This window comes from Hydra vulgaris, chromosome 08 (assembly GCF_038396675.1).
Source record: "Hydra vulgaris chromosome 08, alternate assembly HydraT2T_AEP".
Lineage (NCBI taxonomy): Eukaryota > Metazoa > Cnidaria > Hydrozoa > Anthoathecata > Hydridae > Hydra > Hydra vulgaris.
The window spans coordinates 36,485,929-36,499,349 of record NC_088927.1 but is presented as its reverse complement, the minus strand read 5'-3'; the positions used below and the strand labels follow the sequence as shown (position 1 = coordinate 36,499,349).

The window sequence follows — 13,421 nt, the reverse complement described above, 5'->3', positions numbered from 1 at the left end:
AATATGTTTAACCTAAAGTAATAGTTTTTTTTTTAGTTAGTATACAAAATGTTATAAAATTTGATAAAGTTGGTGTTAATCTCAAAAAGCCTTGGTTTTTACACAACCAAACTCTATCTAGCACATTATAGAACCAAATCATTTGATAATTTGTCTTTTAAATTTAAAAAACATACATTGCAAGGTATCTCATTGAATGAATATTACACAAATAATGTTGTATTTTAAATGTTTAATTTGTAATAGTTTTTGTAATAAGTATAATAATAATTATTTATTACTAAAATCGGTTAAAAGCAGATTGGAAAATTTTATTAAAAGTATTAAAATAAAGAGGCCAAACTAAGAACAAGTTCAGATATAGTTGGGTGTGGCTAAAAAAGTCTCGACAAGTATTGTACAAGTCCTTGCAGCTTTTTGTGAAATATAAATTTTTGTATTTTTTTTTTTTGTTACTAAAGTGTATCAATATTTTAATTTATCTCAAAAAAAATATGTTTTGTTTCCTACGTAAAATGGTATAGTTTTTTTCTTTAATTTATTATTTCCTATAGATATATCGGCTATTTTTACTTTATTATTTATATATCCCTTCTATTTCTATTGAAACCATTTATACATTTATCATCTTGGTGATTACAATCCTGATGGTTTCCATTACATACTTTTTTAGTGTCAATTTTTGTCACAAACAACAGCTATAATCATTTAAAAATGGCTTAATTAAAAGAGTTCGTTACAGTAAAGTTCCTATAAGATATATCAACCAGAGAGAGCTAACATACTTGACATAACTAGATTTCGTGACCCGTTTCTGTTTCCTCTTTTGCTTTTTAAATAAATATAATCTTAGTGAGAAAGTTATATTTTACAATAGCCTCAAGTATTTCTTTCTCGATGTTTTAGGGTTCTCAATATCTATATTGGTACAAAAGATATGTCATCAAAAATTTAAACTGTCCTTGGTAAAATTTATTGTTGACAAATTGTTCCACAGTTATTTTCTGAATTCATTGTAACACTGTAACATTTCAAAAAAATGCTGATATAGCTCAACTAGTAATTAACATATTTTAAAGACAGCAAAGTAAAAATTTTAGTCATAATAATATCAATAATAACATATAGGGCTGTTATTTGCAATTCAATACCCAGTTTTGGCATCTCGATTAAATAAATATTTTAAATGAACAATGTTTCAAAAATGTCTTTAATTGTAAAAAGGTTTGGAAACTTTAATAATATTTTTAACTTGAACACTCTGGAAATAACAATTGATATTTGAAAAATTTGTAAATAATTTTACCTAATAATTAGTAAATAGTTTTACTTAACAGTAAATTTTTAAACTTTTCAAGTACATTTGGTATTACTTACTCATTGCATATTTACTAAATAAAAATTAAAAATATAGTTGTTACCATGTTTTGTGAAACTTCTACAGATTTAATGATGACATATATTGATCCAGCTAACATTAGCATAACAAGTAATGAAACAAGTGATCTCATACAGTAAATTTTTATTATATCCCAACGTGTTCGATTTTTCATTAACTCCAACCGTTTTTCTTCAGCTAATTCTGCCTGAAAACAATAAGAATAATTTTATAAACAAAGCTAGAGAAATGACTAATTAAAAAAGAAAAATTAGCTTGTATGCCATTTTCGTTTTACATTTTACCCTGATTGGTTGCTTTTATGTTTGCTTTTTAATATTAAATTAAATTATTGTAATATGTGTTGTGCACAAGGTATCACTTATAATCATGCATAATGCATTGCAAATTATCCAAACTAAAATAGATTTTTGAACTTCAGAAACCATTAACAAGCATAACAAGAAAGTTTATAGAATGAAAAAACCTTTAATAAAAAAAAAAACAATAAAAAAAGATGATGTTATTTTATAAATATTTTAGTGTACACATGCAAAAATATTTTTAAATGATGTAAATGTGTAAAAAAACAAAACTTTTAACTTTGTTATTTTTTTTATGTAATAAAAACCAAATATTTTTAAATGATGTAAATATGTAAAAAACAAAATTTTTACTTTTTTTTTGTGTAATGCACATTTTAATCATTTTAATTATTATTTTACTGAAAAACTTAAAACATGTACTGTAGTTAGAAAAACTTAAAACATGTACCTCATCTTTTAGATAATGATGAAGACTTGTGTTCTAGGCACCATTTGAAAAGTATTTTAAGTATATTTGTACAGACGTTTGTAATGCAATAATAATACAATTTTAATGCTAATTTTTAAAAAAAAAAGACTTAAATGGAGCCCAACATACAAAACTATTTAAGTAATGATGAAGTAACTTGGGTGTAAACTAACCAATGCCACCTGACACTCAATAGCATCAAATGTTAGTGATCAACATTTGATGCTATTGAGTGTGGCATGGCACTTTTTCCTGCTCTTAATGTGTAATTTTTTATACTTTTTTGGTTAAATAAACTTTCCATATACATAATTATGAAAAACAAATGAAAAAAAAAAAAAATTTATTCTGTCAGAATCTGCAAAAACTTTCTATGCATGTAGAATTTTTCTTATTTGTCTAAAGGTGTAAAAAAAAAAAAAAAAAAAAAAAAAATATATATATATATATATATATATATATATATATATATATATATATATATATATATATATATATATATATATATATGTATGTATATATTGAATTGGCTTGTAAAAAGTTTTTTGGAAACAAAAACAATAATAGTAAGCAAACTCTTATAAACAAAATTAAACTGTGTGCAAACTTCTATATTACAAAAATTTCAAGTCATTTATTCTAATATTCGAACAGATTCACCTTTTATACAATGAGTTGAATATTGTGAATAAAACTTTTAGGATAGTTTATGAAAAGATTTTTGGTTTGATTAAACACTCTGCGAAGGAAAACATTTGATCTTTTTCATATTATTCATTAACTAAATATAGTGTTGCGTTATAAACGATCCCTTAACTGTTTCAGTTATTTGATAAAATTACAAAAACATTTTTTAATTTGTATTTTCAAAAAACTCTTTGAAAATCGAAAAAAAATAAAACAAGAATTCAAATATGTTTTTCATTAAGGTAAATAAGCTTATTTTAAAAATACGCATAAAAACCTATTGGTAATAATCTACTGCTTTTAATGCTAAAAAATCACCACAAAGAGGTTAGATTTAGTTTATGAATGTCATAAAGTTAAATATTTCACCATGAATGATGAACAAATCAGTACTTGTTTATAACATATATATAATAACATATTCATAAAAAAATCTAAAAGTAAAATATGCAAATTAAACAAAACTTGTATTTATATTAATGAAATAAATACCTCAAAATCATTGTAAATGCAATGGTTTTTAAGAGTAACAGCTTTTTCATTTGTTATACAATAGTCCCAGCCAGCAAATACTTTGTTACAGTAAGAATAAAAGAAGCCCCCACTTTCTATAACACTCTCTGTGAATCCTTGAGACAGGCTGAATATAACAAATATATCAATACTTTATATTCTGTTGATATACTAATACAAGTAAAACAAAAATTAAAAATAAAAGTGATTTATGCAACATAAAAGCAAATTTTATCTCTAAATAGTTCCCTTTCTCAACATAGTTTTTAGTTTTCTCAACCTTTATTAGTAAATTTAATCACAACAAAACCATCCTTAAATTGTTTAGTGAACCACTATATATTTTATGATTGCTTTTAAACAATACAAAACCAACCATTTTTAAGTTGTCTAGCAAATAACTATATCTCCTATGATTGCTTTAAACAGTACCAAGTTAACAAGGTTCCCACTATGAAAACAGAAAAAACTTTTTTAAGGTTTTTTGTTTACCTTTTAGCACTAAAACATAAAAGCTTACAGATTGATATAAGCATTGGATGACAAATAAGTTAATTCTCCTTCTAAAAAACTCTTGGTTGTAAGTATACTATCAGAATTTCTTATGCATTTTTTTAAAAGCATAACTGTATATAATTATAAAATTTTATTTTCTAGTAGAAAAAAATAATTATTTTAAATTTAGGATAATAAAATTTAAAAATAAAAAAATTCTTATGTTAAAATAAATTATATTTACTTTTTTACCATCATTAACAGACTAAGAAGAATGTAAGATCCACCAACCAAAATATATGCAAAAGGAATATCATATGAATGTCCACTTTTACTGTAAACCACTTGATCTCCATAATTACTGTAGAACATTAGTGTTGTGTTTATGAACCCCTGTTAAAAGATTTTACATATTTTTAGCACATAAAATATAAATATGCAAAGTGGTGTTAATTTACATGTTACACTGATGTAGTGATGATGCCATTATAAAAAAAACTCAGTCTTGTTCTGCAAAACAACTTAATATTCGCAAGGGCATCAATTATCAAAACTTGTTTTAAACTTTCCATAATATCTTTTTCATTAAGAAATTGATAATACAAAAATCAAAAAAGTTAAACAAGGTATAAGTTACACAATTGTCAACAATTGACGCTAAACTTAAAAAAAAGAAAAAATACAATTTCAGTACACCACTTTAATATAAACTTTCTATAAATAAATATTTTTAAATACGTTGGTTTTATAATCACAACGCAGTGGTAAGTAGCTAAAGGACAAGTCAACCAAACACCGCAATTATAAAACTTGTCATTAGTAAGTTTTCACTTAAGCTACAGTAACTCACTAAAGAATGTTTAACAAAAAAAAAAACTTTATAAAATATTTATTCATATGTAATTTCTTACATATAGTGGATCCTTATGGGCTGAGTATGCTTATAGATACAGAAAAAATATAAATATCTAAATAGAACACAAGAATATACACTGAATGTATAAAATCTGGTATAAAATCCAGTGGCGAAATAAATTGTTGTTGGATCAATGTCATTTTTCTAGAGATTCATTCAATGGTGCTAAAAAATTTAGTAAACATAACAGCAAAGTTGATGTAAAGTTCAGCAAAAACTTTTTTGGACCAAATGAGACTAGAACTAATACTATTATACTAACAACCACAAATACTGATTATTTCTTTGCACAAATACATCTCCGAGACATTTAGTATTTTTCCACACTTCTAACTGCATGACTGTTTAATTTTATTTTATTTTTTTACCATTTCTAGTACCACATTCATTTTAGATTACCACCATGCAACAGAATTTCAGTTCCAGGTTTGTGTTTGAGCAGTTTCCCATTAAGTCATAGATAAGAGATTTATCCATGCATAAGTGTTTTATCCATCATGGATTTTTTTGAGGTATGACTGTCTTGCCTAACAGTTTGTTACATTGATCTCATACACAATTTATCCCCTCCATAACACTCCTTTGTGAGTTGGTAATCTATTATCAGAGATTCTCCATGCACAGGTCTCAAATTCATTGTGAGCTCTTTGATATACAACCAGCTGATAAATGTCCATCATTTTCCACAAAAAATGATAGAAGTTCTGTAACAGGGTCATGAAAAGAGTAATTGGCATAGAGAATGCTATCTAGCATGACATAAATTAATAAGATGTCTATCAAATTATATTTGCAACAAAGTTATTATTGACTATTTGATTTTTGCAACATTCAAGCTAGTAATGTAAGATATTGAAGTTTCAAATACAAAAAAACTTGCTTTCAAACTAGAAAACTAGAAAAGAAAATAAAGATATGAAAATAGAAAAGAGTAAATTTGTTTAAAAACAATATCAAAAAACAATTCACAAAAAAATGTGAATAAAATTTATGTGACAAACAAATCTCTCTTGAAATCATAATTCCAAAAACAAATATTTTTATGTAGTATTGGAACTTATAGTTCGTTTTAGCATTGCACAAAACATATTTCTAAAACATTCATCTTTCTTTGGAACTGCCAAAAAATGTCAGATAAGGAATTAATACATTAAGCACTTAATTTTGCACCAAAATATTTTAAAGATATTATCAGCAAAGACCTTGTACAAAAAATGGAACAAACATCAATGATTCACAAAGCCAATTTTGGTATAAACATTTAGATTCACTGGAAATGTTAAATGCTTTGGTAGAGTGAAAACTAGAAAGTATATTTTCAAACCTCAGTATCAGTTTGAGGATAAACATTAATGCACCAGCATCAGTAGCATTAGTAGAAAAAAGCTTTAGCAAGCTTAAATCTAATGAAAAAGGATCGCCTTAATGAATAAGTTAAGCTAAGCATTGAGTCTGACATTGCAAATATAAAGACTTTGATACAGTAATCTGTAATTTTGCAAAGAAAAAAGCCACACAAGACAACCTTGTTTTAACTTTAAAATTGTTTTATTTAGCCACATTGCTTATAATTAATACTTAATTTAACGCTGCTTTTGCTGCCGCTGTTACCCATTCTTGCGCCTTTGACACAGAGTTTTTACCATACTTAGCCTTTTAATTTTTCCCTTTATATTTTTGACCGCATGATGAGGTATTTTTAAATCTTTATGATCTATTACTATCTGCTTAATCAGTAATAAGATCGTAAACTTTGCTTTATCAGCTTAACTAGTAATTTGATCAAAAACTTTTTAGTTAGATGACTTTTGTGGTAAAGGATAAAACTTATGTTATTTTTAAATGAGTATAGTAACTTTTAAAGTCAGGTAATTTATTTAATTCATGCATTTTAATAATAACACAATTCAAGTCCTTTGTTAATTGTATTAAAAGTATATTATTCTGCAATTTTTATTTTTAATGATGACTCTAGAAGGCAATGCTCTTTTTAAAAGTCAAAATGTCAAACTCTTAATAAAGTTAGTGTTTATCTCTAAAACCCTTGCATGTCACACGGTTAACTCTATGTTGCATGTTAAAGAACAAGATTGTTTAATATCTTATTTTAAAGAAAATCTGTTTATATTATAAAAAACCAGGTCGTTTGATTGTTAGTTTTTATAATGTTGTTAAACATTTATTACAAGCTATGTCATTAAACAAAGAAGGTATTATTTTATAAATGTCTCTAATTTATATATTTTTCTTAATTTATATATTTAGTTATATTTATGTGTTATTTATTATGTGTTACACATATAAATGTGTTAAGGTTATATGGGTTTATATTTTGTAAGTGTGTAAATCTATGTTTGTAATGTGTTATAATGTTATGTATTTATAGCTTGTAAGTATTTTTTGCATTTTAAATTGTTGTGACTTGGCTTCTTTTTTTTTTTTTTGCAAATTATGCTTTTGATGATAAATAAAATTTGTTAAAAAATGGGCTACCTATTTATTAATAGCTCCTCCCCATTTAAAAATTTATAAGTTTCTATTTGCTTCATTAAATATATTTAATTTAAACTTGTTTTTTTTATAACCGTAAGTATATAAAGTGTTATAAAATAAGTTTTTGTAACTTTCATTAAATTTTTAGGATTTTTTGTATAAAGAAAGTTTTTTCCAAAATTATAGTTTCCTTCCACAGATCCTTTGTTTCTGAGGCAAGTGCGCTAGCACTGCGCCACGACTGCTCATTAAACAGTGTTAAAAGATTACACTATAGCATGCCAAAGTGGTTGAAGTGATTCGTGTGGGTTTAAATCCTTTGTTTTTCACAATTAATTTTTTTTTTTAACCTTTTCCAATTTTCTAGAATACAAAGTAAAACAATTTTAAAGGTCTATAGATAATAAATGCTATCATATGTAAAGATATTACATACTACAACAAACAAAAAGGAGAGAATTTTTAAAAAGCTTTTTAAAATTTCTAAAAATATGAAAACAGCGTTAGAACTTTGTCGCGCATATATCATAGTAGAGTTTAAGGTTTTAATATGCCTAGTAATAGATAGAGTGTATGCATTAAAGAGACAACTTTCTTTTTTATAGAAAAAAGATTTTACATGGAAACTTAGATTTTCTTTAAAATTAACAGGACAAGAGTCCTAATAACAGGAAATATCTTTTTCCAGATTTTTATCAACTTTTCGTTTTTCCATACATATACAAGTTTAGGAATATATTTTTGTAATATATTTGTTTTTCAAGCTTTTTCACTTATCACTCATACTAAAATTAAAAAGAATTTTAAACAACTCAGCTAAAAGCAAATTTAAGTCGAAAATATATTCCAGATATTTTACCCAAACAATTTTCCACTTGTTTAAAAAATAACCTGGATGACCTATGGAATAAGCTGCTGAGGGTTTAAAAAAATATATATTAATATACAGTAATAATTCTACGGGTCATGGTAAGTCGGTTATTCCACATATTTAAGTCATTTCATGTTTTTTGAAACTTTTTATACCAATGGCATTTAGTTAACACATTTCAAGTGGGTATTCTAAATATTATTTAGACAGGTACTGATACCCAATTTGTTGATAAATAGGGATTCGCGCAACGTCTACCAAAACATTAAAAGTTTTTTAAAGTTAAATATAATAGAAAACTTATTTTATAGCTTTAAAAAGTAAACAATAAGTATAGTTTTTATATATATATTTAATTATTTTTTTACCTCTTACTAAAATATATTGAAGTAAGGAATAAGTATAGAAAAGGTCGGTGTGGAATAGATTTACTAAGACCCGTATTTTACGGGTCATGACAGCTAGTTTATACTATTAATAGATCTTTTAAAGTCTCTTTTGTGCAAATTTAAACTTTCTTTTTGAAATCTTTTTATTTGAACTGTATTTAGCATCTTGAAAGACACTAAACACAATTTTCATTGCATTGATAACAAGCAAGTGGGGAAAAAAGTCAATTTATATTAATAACCAATTAATTAGCCACCAATGTCAATCCAAAACCAACTAGCAACATCTCCAACAACACATTTATCAATCCAGAATGTTCCAATAAAACATCTCATCCCACCTATACAAATCTTTATTAAAACTTTGAAACATAATTCTACAGAAGAAAATGTAAACGGACGAGTAAATAAAATCATTATTTGTTCATACTTCAATGCAAGAACACTTAACAATAAACTACATTCTTTACATAATCTTCTCCGAAACAGCAATCTTGATGTTAATCTCATCAAGAAAGCCTGGCTTAACAGCTAAACTCCAGAATTGCTACTGTTAAATGGAAATGATTTCTTAATATTTCAACATGATCGTAATAGCAATGGTGGTTGCTCACTCATATTAGTGCGAAGTAGCATCCATTCTGTACAAATTAATTTTGATATTCCTGAGAAACTTGTAGATACTGAAATTACTTGTGTAGATATATGTGTCTCCTCAAGTCTCGAAAAGTTATGCATTTCATGCATTTACCACCCCCCGTGTGCAGCTTCATGTTTTTTGAAAACCAAAGCCTTATGTAAGATGCTATGTAAAATTTCATCAACTTGTAATCATACTTGTATAGTATCAGGCGATTTTAATCTACCACTCATTGATTGGTCAATACCTATTAGCCTAGGCGATTCTTGTCACAACTTGTTCATAGAAACATGTAAGCCGAACGCCCTAACCCAGCTGGTATTAAACAGTACCCGAATAAACAACATTTTGGATCTTATATTAACTAATGATAAAATCAATGTATCTAACGTAGTAACTACAGCCCCTTTCACTAGTACCTGCGACCATTGTACCATTCTCTTTAATTGCAATTTGGGAACATTTAATTAGCAGTAAAAAACCCTCATTTCCAATTTCATATAATTCTAACAAGGCCAACTATAATAATATCAACAAAGAATTAATTAATGTAAACTGGTACAAATTAGCTGAGCAATATCAAAATGTTGAATCATTCTGGCACGCTATATGTGACATTTTGAACTCAAGCAATTTGTGGCATGTACCAACACTCCATAAAAAAAAATACAATATACAACCTCGCGCACTTTAAAATTTGACATCTAAAAACGTATTTTATACCGAAAATACAAAAGAAATTTTAATTTAAATACTTTTATCAAATACAAGAATTGCTCACATCTATATGATGCCGAAATAATAAAAAACGCTATTAATAAGGAGAAAGATATTGTCAATAAAGAAAATATCAACAAACTTTACTCTTTTATCAATTCAAAATTCAAGCGTCACCATTCTGTTGCATCTGATGGTTCCCATGTTGTTTAGATGAGGTAAAAAAACGCATGTTTTGAAAGACTTTTTTGCCTCTGTTTTCATCACTGACAATGGTGTTAGTCCTCCATTAGACTTTCTATCCCATCAAAACTCTTTGAGTAACATATTATTTCTATATGATTCTGTCATTTAATTACTACAAAAACTCCCACCAAAGCTTTCCAAATCTCCGGATGGTTACCCTCCAATATTTTTAAAATCAATACACCAATTCAAGCCTTGAGTAAACGAAGTATAACAAACAACATAAACTAAGCCAATAATCTTTTAAACAAATATAAAACATATATAGATCAAAATGGATTATGATATAGTATGTAGTATGAAAGTTGAAGAATTGAAGTCTTATTTACGTCTTCGTGGCTTGAAGATATCTGGAAAGAAAGAAATTCTTGCAGCTCGAGTATATTGTGCAATGGAAAATAATGTTATGCCTATTAAAACAGCTGAAGAGGTGGAACATGATATAAATACTGAGTACAAAAAAAAACTTTTTATTAACGGTGTTGAATTACCTGATCCTTTTAAGCTCAGTAATGGCTGGTTATCAGAAGACGAAGGCCTAACTTGTTGGCCAATATTATTATATCCTGATATACACAATTATTTATTATTTAACTCTGCTGAAATAGCCAGTTAAGACTTAAGTAACTACAAAACGTGTAAAGCCTATAGTTACTTTAAATGAGGCTGGCTTGAACCTTTATTTTACCATCAAGTTGGAATAGAAAGTGAATACTGTTATTTAAAAGGGAACTGTAGGAAATCTGAAAAAATTAATGATCCCTTTCACAAGCTATGGATTAATTTTAATAAAAAAACTGCTAAAATAGTTTCTGCACATTGTACTTGTCTAGCTGGTTTATCGCAGACATGTAATCATGTTGCTGCAACCCTCTTTCAAATTGAGGCTGCTGTTAGAAATGGTTTGACGAATGTAGCTTGTACTAGTTCAAAATCAGAGTGGCTTCCCAACCGCAGCATAGTAGCACCATCAAAAATATGTGACTTAAAATTTGATCGTGATGAATTTGGTAGGCGTGGAAGAAAAAAGCGTTCCCTAGTATCAAATGAAAAGCGTAATTACAAAATATTAGTTAACTGTGGCCTAAAAAATTTAAATTTAACAGACATAGCAAAAGCAATTGAAACCGTTGCTCCTCATAGTATCATAACTTCTGTTGTACCTAAACCTGACATTTATTATAAGGAAGAATTAATTGTGTCTTCAAATGTTATCAAACCTACGATTTTGACCATGGATGATATTATTGTTATGTCAGACAATAAATTTTCCTTCAGTGAAAACATAAAAACAAATATGACTCAAATAATTGTTACTGATATAGAGCATATGACTGTAGGTCACATGCTCTATATCAGTAACAATTATCAGAAAATTAAACCAAAAGCACAAATGAGCTTTGGTTTAATTTTCGAAAGCGAGTTATAACTGCTTCAAAAGCTCATGATGTTCTAAAAAAAATTGAAAAAATTAACATGGGCATTAAAGTTGATATGTGGTCATTACACCAAAGTATTTCAGAGCTAACATTTGTGAACCCAGATATACCTACATTAAAGTATGGGAGAGCAATGGAAATTGAAGCAGCAAAACAGTTTTTTGAAGTGATGAAATCTCTTCATTAAAATTTAACTATAAATGAATGCGGATTATTTTTAGATGTTGAAATGCCCTATATAGGTGGAAGCCCTGATAGAGTAATCAGATGCTCGTGTTGCCCACCAGCTTGTTTAGAAATAAAATGCCCATTTTCAATTAACCATACAACACCACAAGATCCAAATATATCTCTTCCTTATGTAAAAAAAATTTAAATAACAAGTTTGTCATTAATAAAAAACATAGATATTATACTTAATGTCAGGTTCAAATGGGAACTGCTAAGATGAACAATTGTTATTTTATGGCATGGGTATATAATTGATAAAGTTGCATTTGATGAAGCTAGTTGGTTGAGTATGAAAGTTGATTTTTTTAAATACTACAACGATCATTACTTAAAAACTGTCTTTGTAGATTTTTCTATTAACTGATTGGAACAAAATTGTAAAATCTTTTTTTTTAATTATAAAATCCTTCTTATATTTAAATTGGTATTTTTATTGAGTTTAGAAAAAGAAACAATAACTTATTGTCTTATTATAAGATCCAAATAATGGTGTACAAATATTTAGGTAAAGAAAGTACTGAAAATCAAAATGGTTATTCAAGCTATTTATAATAGTAAAAAGCAGTAGAAGTGTGAAACATATATATTCATTAAAAGTGCACGGTGTTGTCCGGCATCCCTTACAAGTAATTAAAAAAATTTACAATTTTAATACTCTCGCGTGCTTACTATTGAGTCCTTAATACAATGGGAGGGAATTAAAGTGTGGGTGGGAATTTTAGTCCAGATCTAACAAACTGGAGGATTTTATTAAAAAGTGGATGGGAAAATTTAACAAAAATCTCAATCAAGACTCAAGAGTAATTGTAGAGGGGCTTTTAATAATTTTCAGAAAATTTTCCTGCCCACAAAGCTTATTAATTTTTACTTGCTGAAATGTCAAAATTGTTAAAATGTCAAAAATAAGAAAAATATTCAGTGTAAACCGGCCTTAAAAAATGGAAAATATAATATCATTCACAGATAAAAAATAAAACTTTCAGTGTAATCAGATTTAAAAAATTGTCAATCTATAAAAAAATCATGTGTGTTGTGTAAAACAAAAAAATTGCTATCTGACCTTTAATTAAGATCCCCCTGTTTATTAGATCTGGACTAAAATTTCCCCACCCCCTTGTATTAAGCACGCGTGACTAATACTAAATTAAAAATTATGTTTTAAACTTTTAAGCTTGAATTATTTTTTTATTAAAGCAGGCTTTAAATTGCATAAAGCTGCACACAATAAAATAATATCATCCATATGATGAAGCATAGAAATGGGTAATACATTTTTTAATATTCGAAAAGTTTTTATTCGGTTTATGGCCCTTTCAATGTGAATTCTTAAGTTCACAACATCAGTAGTCTTCTTGCATTCAGTTGCAGTCATTTGACTCTTTACTCTTGCACCTGGTGGAACTGATAAACTGCAATAACGGAATAATAGTTCTTCTCTTATTTGAAATCCTCTGTCTGCCATCACCTTGTCGCCTCTTTCCAACAGATTGTAAAAACCACTGTCACTTGTAATAAATTTATCTGATGCTCTTCCACCATAAAATTTAGATAGAAACGTCAGGCCTTGTTTTAAACCGTTACGCCTTGAGCGATTTACGCACGCCTTAAGCG

At 27.2% G+C, this 13,421-nt stretch overlaps 1 protein-coding gene across 2 annotated transcripts in view; it reads right to left on the bottom strand.

Moving 5' to 3' along the window:
* The window catches only part of LOC100210491 (transmembrane channel-like protein 7), a 120,915-nt gene that overhangs the window by 52,080 nt on the left and 55,414 nt on the right, over positions 1 to 13,421 (bottom strand). For both annotated transcript variants that reach the window (XM_065803602.1, XM_065803603.1), the window contains exons 6-8: positions 4,113 to 4,261; positions 3,353 to 3,500; positions 1,422 to 1,586 (exon numbers count right to left, since the gene is read on the bottom strand). In XM_065803602.1, coding sequence (XP_065659674.1) covers positions 1,422 to 1,586; positions 3,353 to 3,500; positions 4,113 to 4,261 — 462 coding nt within the window. The remainder of the gene's footprint in view (positions 1 to 1,421; positions 1,587 to 3,352; positions 3,501 to 4,112; positions 4,262 to 13,421) is intronic.